We start from the raw sequence: 15,453 nt of genomic DNA, 5'->3' as shown, positions 1-15,453 counted from the left end.
ACGGTGGCGCCATCTATCAATGAGTAGCAAAAGCTCAAAATTGTCATTAAAGAAAACTGTAAAACGTGAATAATATAATAGACACTTTCGTGTCTATTATATTATTAACATTATAAATAATAGACACTGTCTATTATTATATCTCTCATATTAACATCACAAAGAATAGACACTTTCTTATTGAAGCTTGTCGGATAGTGGAGGTTGGGGTCCGGTCCCCACCTCCCTTTCCCCATTTTTTTAAGCACTCTTTTATAGTTTTGGAGGAGTCAAGTGTTCGGGAGAGGTAACAATTAGCGCCATCTATTATCGACTTTATTAATTAACCAGGTACAAAAATTAATTCAAATTTTAACAATTTTCAATAGTTTCTTGCCGCGGTTTTGAAGAAGAACACCAACTGCTGCGAACGACGAACTCCTCTACAGAGTGGCACACTCCAGGTCCAAGTTCTCAAAGCAAAAAACAAGTTTTTGAGACACTGAAACAAAATACATTAATTAGAATTAATTTATGGACTTTTTGGGAACATTTTTCAATTACTTGATTCAGTGGCTCGCGAGAGACAAATTGCGACACTTTTCAGATTAAAAAAATGTGACAAAAACGCGAATTTTGGCAATTTCAAATTGACAAAAGCGAAGTTAGCGATTGAAACTGAAAACAGCAATGGAGCGATGCGAAAAAAAGGGACAAGGGCGCGAATTTGAGGGTTTTAAGTTTAGAAACGCGAAGTTAGCAATTTAGACTAAAAACAGCGATAGAGCGATGCGAAAAAAAGGGACAAGGGCGCGAATTTGAGGTTTTTAAGTTTAGAAACGCAAAGTTAGCGATTTAGACAAAAAACAGCGATAGAGCGATGCGAAAAAAAGGGACAAGGGCGCGAATTCGAGGGTTTTAAGTTTAGAAACGCGAAGTTAGCGATTTAGACTAAAAACAGCGATAGAGCGATGCGAAAAAAAGGGACAAGGGCGCGAATTTGAGGTTTTAAGTTTAGAAACGCGAAGTTAGCGATTTAGACAAAAAACAGCGATAGAGCGATGCGAAAAAAAGGGACAAGGGCGCGAATTTGAGGTTTTTAAGTTTAGAAACGCGAAGTTAGCGATTTAGACTAAAAACAGCGATAGAGCGATGCGAAAAAAAGGGACAAGGGCGCGAATTTGAGGGTTTTAAGTTTAGAAACGCGAAGTTAGCAATTTAGACTAAAAACAGCGATAGAGCGATGCGAAAAAAAGGGACAAGGGCGCGAATTTGAGGTTTTTAAGTTTAGAAACGCGAAGTTAGCAATTTAGACAAAAAACAGCGATAGAGCGATGCGAAAAAAAGGGACAAGGGCGCGAATTCGAGGGTTTTAAGTTTAGAAACGCGAAGTTAGCAATTTAGACTAAAAACAGCGATAGAGCGATGCGAAAAAAAGGGACAAGGGCGCGAATTCGAGGGTTTTAAGTTTAGAAACGCGAAGTTAGCAATTTAGACTAAAAACAGCGATAGAGCGATGCGAAAAAAAGGGACAAGGGCGCGAATTTGAGGTTTTTAAGTTTAGAAACGCGAAGTTAGCGATTTAGACTAAAAACAGCGATAGAGCGATGCGAAAAAAAGGGACAAGGGCGCGAATTTGAGGTTTGTTTAGAAACGCGAAGTTAGCAATTTAGACAAAAAACAGCGATAGAACGATGCGAAAAAAAGGGACAAGGGCGCGAATTTGAGGTTTTTAAGTTTAGAAACGCGAAGTTAGCAATTTAGACAAAAAACAGCGATAGAGCGATGCGAAAAAAAGGGACAAGGGCGCGAATTCGAGGGTTTTAAGTTTAGAAACGCGAAGTTAGCAATTTAGACTAAAAACAGCGATAGAGCGATGCGAAAAAAAGGGACAAGGGCGCGAATTCGAGGGTTTTAAGTTTAGAAACGCGAAGTTAGCAATTTAGACTAAAAACAGCGATAGAGCGATGCGAAAAAAAGGGACAAGGGCGCGAATTTGAGGTTTTTAAGTTTAGAAACGCGAAGTTAGCGATTTAGACTAAAAACAGCGATAGAGCGATGCGAAAAAAAGGGACAAGGGCGCGAATTTGAGGGTTTTAAGTTTAGAAACGCGAAGTTAGCGATTTAGACTAAAAACAGCGATAGAGCGATGCGAAAAAAAGGGACAAGGGCGCGAATTTGAGGTTTTTAAGTTTAGAAACGCGAAGTTAGCGATTTAGACTAAAAACAGCGATAGAGCGATGCGAAAAAAAGGGACAAGGGCGCGAATTTGAGGTTTTTAAGTTTAGAAACGCGAAGTTAGCGATTTATACTAAAAACAGCGATAGAGCGATGCGAAAAAAAGGGACAAGGGCGCGAATTCGAGGGTTTTAAGTTTAGAAACGCGAAGTTAGCAATTTAGACAAAAAACAGCGATAGAGCGATGCGAAAAAAAGGGACAAGGGCGCGAATTCGAGGGTTTTAAGTTTAGAAACGCGAAGTTAGCGATTTAGACAAAAAACAGCGACAGAGCGATGCGAAAAAAAGGGAAAAGGGCGCGAATTCGAGGGTTTTAAGTTTAGAAACGCGAAGTTAGCAATTTAGACAAAAAACAGCGACAGAGCGATGCGAAAAAAAGGGAAAAGGGCGCGAATTTGAGGGTTTTAAGTTTAGAAACGCGAAGTTAGCGATTTAGACAAAAAACAGCGACAGAGCGATGCGAAAAAAAGGGACAAGGGCGCGAATTTGAGGTTTTTAAGTTTAGAAACGCGAAATTAGCGATTTAGACTAAAAACAGCGACAGAGCGATGCGAAAAAAAGGGACAAGTGCGCGAATTCGAGGTTTTTAAGTTTACAAACGCAAAGTTAGCAATTTAGACTGAAAACAGCGATAGAGCGATGCGAATTCGAGGATTTTAAGTTTAGAAACGCAAAGTTAGCAATTTAGACTAAAAACAGCGACAGAACAAAGCAAAAAAAAGGGACAAGGGCGTGAATTCGATGATTTTAAGTTTACAAACGCGAAGTTAGTGATTTAGACTAAAAACGGCGACAGAGCGAAGCAAAAGAAGGGATGAGAGCCCGAATTTGAGGTTTTTAAGTTTAGAAACGCGAAGTTGGCGATTTAGATTCAAAACAGCGACAAGACGATACAAAAAAAAGAGACAAGGGCGTGAATTTCGGCAATTCATACAAGATCAAAGAGTTTAGCCAACCGGCTCACCTCAGTTTCACAGCTATCCATCATCCAGGCATTTTCAAGTGTTCGCCAGATCTAAAAAATTAAACTATGAACACACTAAACTTGCAAAAGCGAAACAAACCTTCTACCGACACAATTTCGAGCCTAGGAGTGCCACCGCTTCTTTCTTCTTCTTCTTCTGTCCAAATCAACTCATGAAGTTTCCAACACGTTGCACGGCATAATGAAGATGGATGAATAGAGAAATTCAATAGAAATGGTGGACAGAATGAATTTTAGTGTATCAAAGTCAACCCCCGCGAACACAAGCACCGTAGGAGATTTTGGTGAACCCAAAATTAACTCGGCCGTCGGTATTCAGACAAAGCCTATCCCGTGGGTGAGCATTTTGACCAAGGTATCCCGTAAAGTGCGTCTACACTCCTAGACAATGCTAACATAATCATTTTATAAATAAAAAAAGTTTTAAACCTATACTGACTGCAACTATGTTAGTTTTGTGAAGAAGGGCAGTTGTGTTTCTACCGACAACTAACTTAAACTCCCGCTCCTAGCTCAGTGTCCTAAGCCCCCTACAGATAAAGTTCGAGCCTACTTTCTTAATTGTGTTGGTATAGCTAATACACTGTCTCAAGTTCTCAAGTCTAATCAAAATAAAAAAAAAGGGAAATTCAAAATTTGATAGAGATCTAATTTATAGAAAACATAGTAATTAAAGATTTCTGAAGCAATCTGAATCTGGAATAAAACTTCCGGTTATTGGGATCAGCAAATAGAAAAAAAACGCTTACCATTGTTTAGCATCTTTTTTCTCTCCAACAACTGAACCCCTGCTACTTCCATCTTGAAAACAACTTTAGCTGAGGCTATCCACCCACCATCGATTAACTCTTGCCAATTTGTCCATCAATGCAGTTGGTCATTCCCACTCCACTCATCGAAGGTAATCTGAAACAAGACCGTTTGAATTATTAAATAATAAACTATAGTCGAAATTTTGTAATTTTGGTTTATCTCTAGTCACTTTTTTACCAATAGAGTTCTAATTGAAAGTCTAATTCACTTTGCTACATTTTTCTATTCTGTTAATGTTTTTCAGTAGTCAGACCAGAAACGTCCACACAAGTCCAAAGATTTACATTTACAGTTAAAACAAATGTTAATGATTACGTAATTATCCAAAATGAAAAAAAAATGAAATGTGTTCTTACAAATGTGTACTTAGCAATCACTGCTGTTTTATTTCCGAGAAATTGATGCAGAACCAACCATTTTCTAGAGCACTAAAATCACAAATGTCATTTTTTTTAAATGCATCAAAATGCCTAAAAGTCGATAGTAGGGACAATTTCTGGTAGGCACAAAAATACGTAATTCACTGAACCAATCAGAAGCAAGTATTTTTGCCCATTGTACAAGTCCAGTGGAAATTTATTTTGACAATTTAGAGGAAAATTCTAACTTTTTTCACAGCAATTACTTGAAATTCGCAAGTTTAATGTCTTCCTTCAAGTTTAAAAACAAAAATTAAAAGAAATGTGCAGCTTACCCAATCAAAAACGCTGAATTTTCACGATTTCCATCAACAACAACCAAAACGACGGAAATCATATTTGTATCAAAAGTTTCCAAATGATGAATTTCTCATTGCCAAAAAATCCTCCATGTGGCCGTTGAGACGTCTATTCTGTACTCTTCTCTTCCCTGAAAACATTCAAAAATCACAACCAAGAATACAAGAAAATCAGCGACTTCGAAACAACCAATCGGAAGAATAAATTTTTGGCCATATTTAAGTTTAGTAAAATTTGAATAACATGGAGTGGACAGTTTGACAAACAAAAAATCAAAGAAGTGCAAATTACTCTCATAACAAAAGATGAAATTTCCTATCCAAAAACGTTTTTGCATAAGAAGTGATGCTGTAGTCGAAAGGGCCCAACCTTTCGCGTGATTGTTGATCCCAGACTGCATCCAGGAAACGTCTGAACCACGAGACTTCACGAAAACCATAAAAGTTCTCAGATTAAGCTCATCCGCATTGGTAAACTGGAAAAATTGAAAAGTTACCCAAGTCTGCTGAACTCTAAGACCAGACCAGACATCCAAGATTTTGAGAGACGTTTTTATAATTCTTCAGTCCCTTTCTGCGTAGTTAGGGGTGCAATTGCATCTTAATGTTTTATCTTATGTTTTAAACACAGAAAGGGGCTGAAGAATTATAAAAACGTCACTCAAATCTTAGATGCCTGTCTGGTCTAGGCTAGAACAAGCAAGTGGAATCGCGGCTTAAGCTTACATAACATGTTTATAATATATTTGGTAATTACCAGAGAGAACAAATAAATAATGTCTCACCCAGCCAGAAGCTGCAACTAGTTCTCATTTTCCTAAAGTTCTATAAACATAATAAAAATCTATCTTTGCAGTGATGCCAGTTTTAATCAATCAAATCAAATAAGTCAAAAAATGCTCTACTGCAGTGCGATATCCTAAAAAAATTACTCGCTCAAAAATTTCTGCCGTTTGTTAAGTCATCTTGGCATTCTAATAGAGCAATGGACTGGTTAAAAGCGAAAATCGACAAACTCCAAAATTTAGATTTATAACAAATTGAACTAATTAAAATATGATTGCGGAAGTAAAAGTTGGCTCATTTCGGTTGGTTGTAGCTAGTTTCAATTCTTGTTCATAGTTTGATTGTGTTTGTCTGTAAGACCACATCAAACCATCAACAGAGACAGTACAAGTAGCAACAAACTTTTCATTTTTAAAAACTCACCCTGTCTCTTCACTTTGCAGCTATGATGGTGATTCTTCACTTCTTGATAGAAAGTCAAAATCTCCTTGCTTACTAAATAAAGAAGTTCGTTCGCTGCATGATTGGTTGCTTGCTGAACCGGTTGTAAAAGCCGGAAATTGGTTTCTTTTACTCCAAATAATTCCACAACTTCTCTTTCCTGAAAGATTTAAAAATTAGTTAAAAACCGTCTGCAATAAACATCAGATTTCCCGTTTTTTTACAACAAACAAAAGAAATTATTGTAACAACTCAAATCCACAAGAAAACGCCAAGTAATGAAACGATTTTGAAACAACAACAAAACCCTGATAATCCATTATTCAATATTAGACAAAAAACGGAAATTAACTAAATTACATCTTGTGCAGTTGAGTAACTTTAATAAACACATCGCAAAGAACTTGTGCAAAGACAAGCGAACAAAACGTCTTGTGTGTACAGTTTCAAGAACACAACACAAATTCCATTATCACAATTGATGAAAAAAATTTTTTTTGTAATTCTGATTGCAAAAAGAAAAAAATGGATTCCTACTTTTACCAATTACTTGTGTTTCATTTCCAGGAAGTTGATACTAGAAGACAACCGCAGCCCCTTTTACTCTCTTTGCTTTTCTCAGCCACTTTCCAGAAAACTAAAATCACAAATGTCAAATGTCATTTTTTTTTTAATTCATCAAAATGCCTAAAAGTCGACGAGTAGGCACAATTACTGGTAGGCACGAAAACACAAATTCACTCAACCAATCAAATGCAAGTATTTTTGCCCTTTGTACAAGTCCAGTGGAAATTTATTTTGACAACATGGAAAAAAACTCAAACAATTTCGCAGCAATTCTTTAAGTTGACAAATTTAATGTCTTCTTGCCAGTTTGGTAAACAAAAATTAAGGACATGTGCAAATTACCTAATCAAGGAATAGCAAAATCTCTAATAAAAAGATGGTCAAGAAAAGACCTCTACAAACCATAAAATATTTCTGTTGATTTCTTGAGGTGAACTCACAGTGATCGCAGTTATCATCCATCATTAAACGACTTCCAACAACTTCCTCCACAAATTATACTAAATATACGTTTCTGACAAGTATGTTGGCTATACCAAAGTTGATTTTCGACCTCCACGTCACACGTCTTTGGATTTCTTCATGTCCTTGTAGTTATTCAACATCTCAACGACTATAAAGTCCTTTTGAGTTCAAATGCAAACTGGTGTACTTTAAGTGTTCGTTCTTCTCCTTCGTCTTCTACTTCATGAAATGCTCCTTGATTTGTTGTAAACAAATGCCTCCATGTTCTTCCTGAAACAGTTTTTTTCATTAATCACCTAATTCATGTTCAACGAGCGGTTTGAACAATACAAAAGAAAAGTGTTGGGTGCAATTAATCAACTTGACTACACAAGCGCCATAATACGCAAAGAACAAAAAAAAGCACAACAATCTTCAAATCTGAGCTCATAGTTTAACTGTACACTTTCGTTCTTAAATTAATAAACGAGACAAGATCGCAACAGCCAAAGTTTCCAAACGATGAATTTCTCAAAAAATATTTACAATTGTTAATATTTTCAACAGTGCTGTGAGATTTTGTTACAAAAACATGCAAAAGAAAAGATTATAGAATCCTCCACTTCCTGACCTAATTTGGGAATTCACATCGTAATCCTTCATGTGGCAGTCGGGACATCTATTTTAGGACATCCTCCCAGAACGAGGAACCGAAAACTTGCTGCAAATCCATTCCACAACACCAACTTAAAACAGCTTCAAATAAAGTTGTTGACTTGCGTAATTTATGTCGTAGCATTCCCAGGAAAACTAGAAAGTCAACAAGAATTCTGTTGTTCTCTTCGTACTCTGAAAACACGTCTTAAGTAGTATGTTTTTCTAAACAAAGTTCTGGAACAATCTTTCACGTAAAAATCGTTTTTTGTAATAAATTAGGTCACATCCAATTACCTCGATCGCAGAAAACATGAAAAACTTCCACTTGCTACGCACAACACCAAACCGTGGAGTTAAACACTTTCGAAAAGCATAAAAGACAAAACTAACAACTAAACAACAACAAAACTAATAAATTTGAAACCGGTAAACATCGGGAGAAGTTTTTGGATGAAAGCAACCTTGCAGAAGAATGCTGAACTTGTGGTTTTAAGAAAGCAAAACGAACCTTTAACTTGTTGGTACAATGAGCCATCACAACTTCGTACTTAAGAGTACCACCGCGTCTTGCTTAGTTTCAACAAGGTCGTTGAAATCACGTTTCTGCGTCCACATCCTTGCAATCTTCATTGTCCTTCTTTCCTTCCTCCTTCCTAAAAGGATTCCTGTTCTTCATGTAGAAGCAGCTCTGACTTTCTCTGCAGTTGCTAATTATTCACGTTAAGTGAAGCCGTCAATTGTCTTCTTCAACTGCAACCGACATAAAGATAAGACCATGAACAGAGAAAAGAAATTGAATAAACCTCCTATCCTTCCTAAACTAACAGCGATGCATTTTCAGTATTGTAGGATTTCACGGACGAGAATCGCTGTGTTATCTGTGTAGTTGGCTAACAATGTTCTCTAGGTCCTGGATCTGCGGTGTAAACCAGGTCTGATTACTCCTGGAGAATTTGGTAAATTTCTACTGAAATCTCAGTTCAGTTAGAGAAATTAAAAATTGGAAAAACTGTATAACTTACCTGAAATAAACAAGAGGTGAAATTTCCTATCAACAAAAGCAGCAGGAAGTGTCATCAAACAAGTTTTCTCGACAATGATGTTGTCAAACGTGTTCCCAAACAAGGATCCAGAATGCATGAACTTCCATTTTCAGAAGGCGATTTCACCACAGACTTCCAATGAAACTTTCAACTTGAATCATTTCTTTCGTACTATTTCCAGAGAATTGAACACGTCGATAGTAAAAATGTTTGTAGCTGTCTTGTTTAAGCAGCAGCATCATCATTAATCGTTTCAACTCTGAAACAAGCCTTAATTAGTAAAAATGTCTACGCCTGAACATGCATCGCATAGGCAACCAATAATACAAGCTAGTGACTTTGTCTAGTTTAGTAAATTTTGTTTTCTAAGGTTAATGACAGATGACACTTCGTTTAACCAATCAGAAGAAAGCATTTTTGTCCGTTTCAAGTCTAGTGGAAATCGAACAAATGGAGGGAAATTCAAACAGTAACAAAACTTAAAGTACCACCACGTCCTGCTTAGTTTCAACAAGGCCGTTGAAATCACGTTTCCACGTCCACATCCACATCCTTACAATTTTCATTGTCCTTTTTTTTCTCCTTCCTAAAAAGATTTGTTTTTTCATGTAGAAGCAGCTCTGACTTTCTCTGCAGTTGCTGACTATTCACGTTAACTGAAGCCGTCAATTAATTGCGTCTGCTTGTTTGCTTCAGCCGCAACAGAGATATAAAGATGAGACCATGAATGGAGAGAAAAGAAAATAAACAAACCTTCCATCTTTCCTAAACCAAAATCGATGCATTTTTAACCTGTAGGAACTCGCATTTTCAAGAAACAAGTGAAAATTTTCTTTTTCCATGAGTTTCCATTTCCTGATCTTTTCTTAACTTCATAAAATAGTTCAAAAGACAGCAGATATCCTCAACAGCCTTTGCAGTAGTTTCTTTCGTGACCACTGGTTCTCAATGACGCTCTGTTTGCGTTGGTCAAGTTCCTTTGGGTCTTTCTCTAGAGAACACTATGGTACTTTCGGGTTTTGGTGCGCGAACGCTTGAAGACTCATCATGTTTGAAACGTTGCAAACTTCGTGCTCTTGCAATGAAATCAGCAACATTTTGAACATCTCCCAGTCACCAAACGACATCAGCAACTAAGAAAAAAAAACATTCACCTTTGACTCCAACCAGTTTGAGTTTTACCTTTTTCAGCTCATCCACGTCGCAGTCAAACAGCACCTTTCCCGTGATGTGTTCTTGGATCACTTTACTGTGCCCAAGCAGCATCAAATGACTGATTTCTTCAGCTTTGACAACAACTTGCACGTTCTTTTCACGTTGAGCGACGATAAGCGCCTGAAACTACGGTAAAAATAAGCAAAAATTCCAATTTTAAATACAAATTTACCGCAAAGTAACGAAATGCTAGGGGGTAACCGCTAGTGGTACAATCTGATTTGTAGATTGCATTCCATTCTAACCATTTGACCATAACTTGGCTTTTGTTGGGGCATGGTCAGTTACTTCAGGTTAATGCAGAACGTGCTGACATCCACTCGAGCTTATTGGGATTCAACCAGGAGATGGGTGGTATAATCAAGGCTGTCATAAGAAAACCATAATCTTCTATAGACCAAGTTTTTGTAAATAATGTTGAACCTGAAATACCACAAAGCATGTTGAAGCTGTGATTCAAACAATTTTCAGCTTACCTGTGTTACAAAACTTCAGCGAGAATCCATAAACTTGTTGCAAATCAATTTCACCACCACCAACTGAAAACAAGTAGTCTTGATGAAGAAAAATTGACATTTGAATATGTAGCATATAGGCAACCAATAATACACCTTAAAGATTTCGTGGTGAATAGTAACTTTTGTTTCCTTAGGTTGAAAGCAAATAGCATATTCGTTCAACCAATCAAAAATAAGCATCTTTTGTCTAACTTCAAGTCTAATAGAAATTCAAATTGCGAATTTAGAAACATTTAAAATTGTTTTTGAAACTCACCCTTTCGCATCTCGCATTTCTCCTCTAGCATTTTGCGGACTTGACTCAATTTTCTGCAAGTTCCGTTAGCCTCCTTTTACTTCTACAACCATTTTGAAATCACTTCCATTCTTGTCCCTAAAAGCAGAAGATTTAAGAAATCCATGACGCAACGTCCATAAGTAGCACAGTTTATGTTTATTTATGTTTCTGTCAACAGCTAATGCAACAATATATCACATAAAAATCATTTTTCGCATCATAAATTAGGTTACATCAAATTACCTCGTCGTATTTTGAAGACTTGGAAAAACATAAAAACGGTAACTTTCACTTACACATAACACCAGACTCGAGACCTGAATACTTTTTAAAGGTACAAAAGCCCTAACAAGACAAATTATCGATTTAAAATCGTAACCTGTTTTGTAAACATCGCGAGAAGTTTTTGCATAAAAGCCATCTAGCGAAATAACGTCAAAGTTGCTAGTTCACGTGTCCTCTCACCAGAGGGCTAAACTTTTGGATTGATTCTTTACTAACCGATTCAGCTGAAATTAGAACCACATTTTTGGTTTTTGAAAAACGAGAAAATAAACACAGTTAATTTTAAAAAGGAAATCTTCTACTTGTCTACCAACACAACTTTTTTTCTTTAAGCGTACGTCATTTAATTCCAACCAATCAGACGCGAGCATTTTCGGTGTGATTTTAACTGTTGAAACTATAGGAAAATTTAAAATTAAAATTACTACTTCTGACAACTTCAACCTGCAGCCATATTTGTCAAGACAGAGAGCGTAAAAAGACTTGAAATATAACAACGACAACAAAGTCAAAAAAGTACCAAAAAAGCAAATCTGAACTTGGTTTTAGTTTTATTTAATATTGTGATGACTGAAGATAGGTCTGGGCTTCGACGTGTGTCTTAGCTTTGCAGTACTAAGCGCGAGCACAGGACGTTGGAGGTAAAACAAACTTTTCGCACTTTTCATAATAAATTTTGACCGCAAATATCTCCGAAACGGTACGTTTGTCGTATTTTGCATCTATGACGAAAAAGTTGCGCCTTCAAAAGATCTATCGATTCATCTAAAAACATTTACATTTACATGACATTACCCTTCAAAATGAACAATTTTTTTTTCAATCTTTAATAAAATCTAAACTATTGATAAAATACCAAACTATTTATGTAAATTTAGAATCTAAAACTCAATCTGCGACGTTTGATATGCAACATGTTAATTTCTAAAAATCTACCCTTTTTTTATTTTTTGATATAGAAACTTGAAAGTTGGTGAGGACAATTAAAACAGCAAAAAAAAATTTTTTTTTCAATATGGTTTGAGGTAAAATGCAACATGGATGCATAAAGGATAAAATTTTATTTAAAAAAATTATCGAAATGTAACAAGTTTTTTTTTCTCTAACCAAAGAGTACATGATTTTAATAAAATTGTTGATTTTAAAATGTTCAAGGTCACAAAAAAAATTGAATTTCCGCCCGACCAAAAACTGAAGTTAAGCATCTTTTTTTCTCCTTAATTAAACGCACTAGGTGGTAGGTTTAAATTCCAAAGTCAGGACTTGGAAAAAAATATGAAAAACGACCACCCAACGACCACCCTGTAAACAAGTGGGACAACAATCGAATAATTCAATTATTTGCAGTCGTATCTGAATTTAAATCCCAGATTTAAAATCTGCGTAAAACATCATTTTAGGGTGATTTTCAATCAATGTTTTCCAAATGAAAATGACGTTTAATAGCATTGAATTATATATCAGTCGAAAGAGGAGCTTAAAATCTATCTACTGGCCAAATTTGAGATCTATAGGACAAATAGTTTGCGAGTTATGCCAAAAATTAAAAAAAATGAAAAATTTTCATCGTTTGAGTCGCAATTTTTTTTGCGAAAAATCGACTATCGAATTTTGGGCTTTTAAGCACTTTTTCTAACGTAAAATGAGCCGAGAAAAACGATGGCGCAAACCGCATCTCAATATCTCTAATAGTTTCCGAGATATTTAACTTTGAAAATTGGGAAAAATGAGAAAAAATGAAAATCAACTATCCGAAACTTTAATCGGCCATAACTCAGTTATTTGTTGTCGTATCTGAATTTAAATCCCAGATTTGAAATCTGCGTAAAATTCTGCGTTCACTGATGTATAATAACTCAAGTTTACTCTAAAAAATAAGCGAGATATCGATATGAGAAGTTTGGCCATAGTTGTAGTCATGAATTTTTGCGAAAATTTGCAACTTTCGACTATTGGAAAATCTAAAAACTATTTCTTATGTAAAAAATCGCGAGAAAAACGATGCCGCAAACCGCATTCCAATATCTCAAATAGTTTTCGAGATATCGAGCATGAATTGTTTGGAACCTTCAAAAATTTGGCCATCTGGCGACAACCCAAAATTTCAAACGGCCATAACTCGGTTATTTATTGACAAATTTTAAAAAATTATCATATTTTTGGATTCAGCGTGAAATTCTGCGTAAAATGAGACCAAATTTAATGTCTTCTTACCAGTTTGGAACAAACATTAAAGCCATGTGCAAGTTACCTAATCAAAGAATGGCAAAATTTCCAATGAAAATATGATCAGGAGCCCTTGCAGTTATCCAACGTTTGTAAAGTCCTTTTGAGTTCAAATTCGGAATGGTGTACTTCAAGTGTTCGTTCTTCTCCTCCTTCGTCTTCGTCGCGATTTTCGTCTTCTACTTCATGAAATGCTCCTTGATTTGTTTTAAACAAATGCCTCCATGTTCTTCCTAAAACAGAATTTTTCATTATTCACCTAATTCATGTTCAACGATCAGTTTGAAAAATATAGAAAAAAAATATTGGATGCAAGTAATCAACTATGAGAATAACCAATCATACTATAAACAGATTTTGACTACACAAGCGCCATAATACTCAACGAACAAAAAAAGCATAACAAACAATCTTCAAATCTGAGCTCATTAACAGTACCGTTTTGTTCTTAAATTACCTTCTATCTTAAGAAACGTAACATGATCGCAACAGTCAACGTTTTCAAATGATGAATTTCTCAAAAAACATTTCCAATTGTTAAAAATTTCAACAGTGCTGTGAGATATTGTTGCAAAAACATGCAAAAGCAAAGATTACAGAATCCTCCATTTCCTGACCTAATTTGGAAATTCACATCTTAATCCTCCATGTGGCAGTCAGAACATCTCTTTTGGACACTTTTCCTCCCAGAACGAGGAACCAGAAACTTGCTGCAAATCGATTCCACAACATCAACTTAAAACAGCTTCAAATGAATATCTTACCTTGCGTTATTTATGTCGTAGCATTCCCAAGAAAAATGGAAAGTCAACAAGACTTCTGTTGGTCTCTTCGTACTCTGAAAACACGTCTTAAGTAGTATGTTTTTCTTAACAAAGTTCTGGAACAATTTTCACGTAAAATCAGTCATAAACTATATATGTTATTAACAATTAGTCAGTGGACGATGCAGTGAGAGCGTTTTCGAGGAAGATGAGGCCACGCTGAATAAGCCATCAAAGGTAGGATCTGAATTCTGGGTTTTAATATACCATTGCTGTCCCCTCTGTTCTACATTCGTCATTCTATTGGATTTTTCTTTTATACCACTGTTTTACCAGAGGTTTGTTTCTTCTTTCCCCATGTCTACTGAAATTTCTTGAATTATCCTTCTTCTTACACTACTTCTGCCACACTTCTGTTGAAGTTTTCTACATTATCTGCCATTCTCTCTTTTGCCCCTTTGCAAAATCTTCCTTTACTTAATATTTTATCACAATCTTCATCAATTTCTGAAAATTCCACCCTTTCATTGGTAAGACTCGAAAAACGGGAAAGTTTCTTTGCTACACACACTACCAAGGGAAATCAGGTTCATCCACGTAGGTACATGTAGGAAGTTAGGTACATTTTGCGTGCGTCTGCACATTAGTTTGTCAAGGTACTTGGTCCCCACGAATTTATCTTTAAGGGGGTGGATCAACCTTAGGGCGGGGGGTTAGAAAGCCGGCCTAAAGGGCCGGTCGCTCCACTTACCGGTTTAGATACAAGGGCCAATGTTAGTCAATCAGGTTCGCCAGGCTCGGATTGTGTCACCGAAATGGTCCATTGGGGTATTTGCTTCATTTTTTTATTTTTACATTTTCCAACACTCAGTGAATGTAATCTGAGAGAATGAAATTGTATGTACGAAAAAATTAAAATTACAGGGTTATTTACAAAAACTAGAGCCCATAAAACTTCAAAATTGTTTTTAAATCTATTATAAACAAAGAATTTTGCTTTTTCTTGTGTTCTTGTGTGAACCGGCTGCAAGTTCACTCAAATTGGCGCTTTCATCAGTTTAACAAAATCGCGCGAAATTCAAACTATTCGAATATTTTACTGTCCCTGGGAAAACTGGGTTTGGGTGATGGTATAAAAAAACGCAGCAAGTGCTCTTCTTTTAATGCATTTTACATAAAGTACAGGTAAGTAAAATAAGTATAACCAGATAGGAGTTTCAACAAAAAAGAAGAGGAACCAAATTGTATAGAAAAAGTGTCAAAAGTAGAACATCTCTGTTTACATATATACATAGTGCTAAGTTATAAGGACCCATAAGTGTTACAGACATATTCGCATCACCGACACCAACCTAAGACGTTCTTCTAGTTCTCAAACAACACAAAGCTCTATGCAAACTAAACGCTTTATCCTTGCATTTCACATCAATGACTTTCACGATTCCACCCCCATCTCCCTCATCACTTTTCACCGCGACAATCTTATCATAATCGATC

At 36.1% G+C, this 15,453-nt stretch overlaps 1 protein-coding gene and 3 long non-coding RNA genes across 4 annotated transcripts; all 4 read right to left on the bottom strand.

Annotated features, from left to right (window-relative positions):
• Positions 1 to 298: 298 nt before the first annotated feature.
• Positions 299 to 4,514, bottom strand: LOC148175666 (uncharacterized). The gene is made up of 5 exons (XR_015769899.1): positions 4,372 to 4,514; positions 3,952 to 4,108; positions 3,282 to 3,898; positions 3,182 to 3,232; positions 299 to 481 (listed from the first exon to the last, which is right to left on the bottom strand). It is a non-coding gene; the product is annotated as an uncharacterized LOC148175666 (long non-coding RNA).
• A 260-nt stretch (positions 4,515 to 4,774) lies between these two features.
• Positions 4,775 to 6,164, bottom strand: LOC148175665 (uncharacterized). Its single transcript, XR_015769999.1, has 4 exons — positions 6,156 to 6,164; positions 5,943 to 6,120; positions 5,104 to 5,209; positions 4,775 to 4,864 (listed from the first exon to the last, which is right to left on the bottom strand). It is a non-coding gene; the product is annotated as an uncharacterized LOC148175665 (long non-coding RNA).
• Positions 6,165 to 9,187: 3,023 nt separating this feature from the next.
• LOC148175664 (uncharacterized) lies at positions 9,188 to 10,144 on the bottom strand. The gene is made up of 4 exons (XM_088033873.1): positions 10,059 to 10,144; positions 9,854 to 10,012; positions 9,425 to 9,804; positions 9,188 to 9,361 (listed from the first exon to the last, which is right to left on the bottom strand). The coding sequence occupies exons 1-3, from the start codon at positions 10,140 to 10,142 to the stop codon at positions 9,673 to 9,675; spliced, it is 375 nt and encodes a 124-aa protein (XP_087889999.1). The 5' UTR covers positions 10,143 to 10,144; the 3' UTR covers positions 9,188 to 9,361; positions 9,425 to 9,672.
• Positions 10,145 to 10,175: 31 nt separating this feature from the next.
• Positions 10,176 to 10,753, bottom strand: LOC148175663 (uncharacterized). The gene is made up of 3 exons (XR_015769898.1): positions 10,661 to 10,753; positions 10,363 to 10,425; positions 10,176 to 10,309 (listed from the first exon to the last, which is right to left on the bottom strand). It is a non-coding gene; the product is annotated as an uncharacterized LOC148175663 (long non-coding RNA).
• Positions 10,754 to 15,453: the final 4,700 nt, after the last annotated feature.

This window comes from Gnatocerus cornutus, chromosome 4 (genome assembly GCF_029298725.1).
Source record: "Gnatocerus cornutus isolate USDA-ARS CGAHR chromosome 4, icGnaCorn1.1, whole genome shotgun sequence".
NCBI lineage: Eukaryota > Metazoa > Arthropoda > Insecta > Coleoptera > Tenebrionidae > Gnatocerus > Gnatocerus cornutus.
This window is presented reverse-complemented; position numbering and strand designations above follow the sequence as displayed.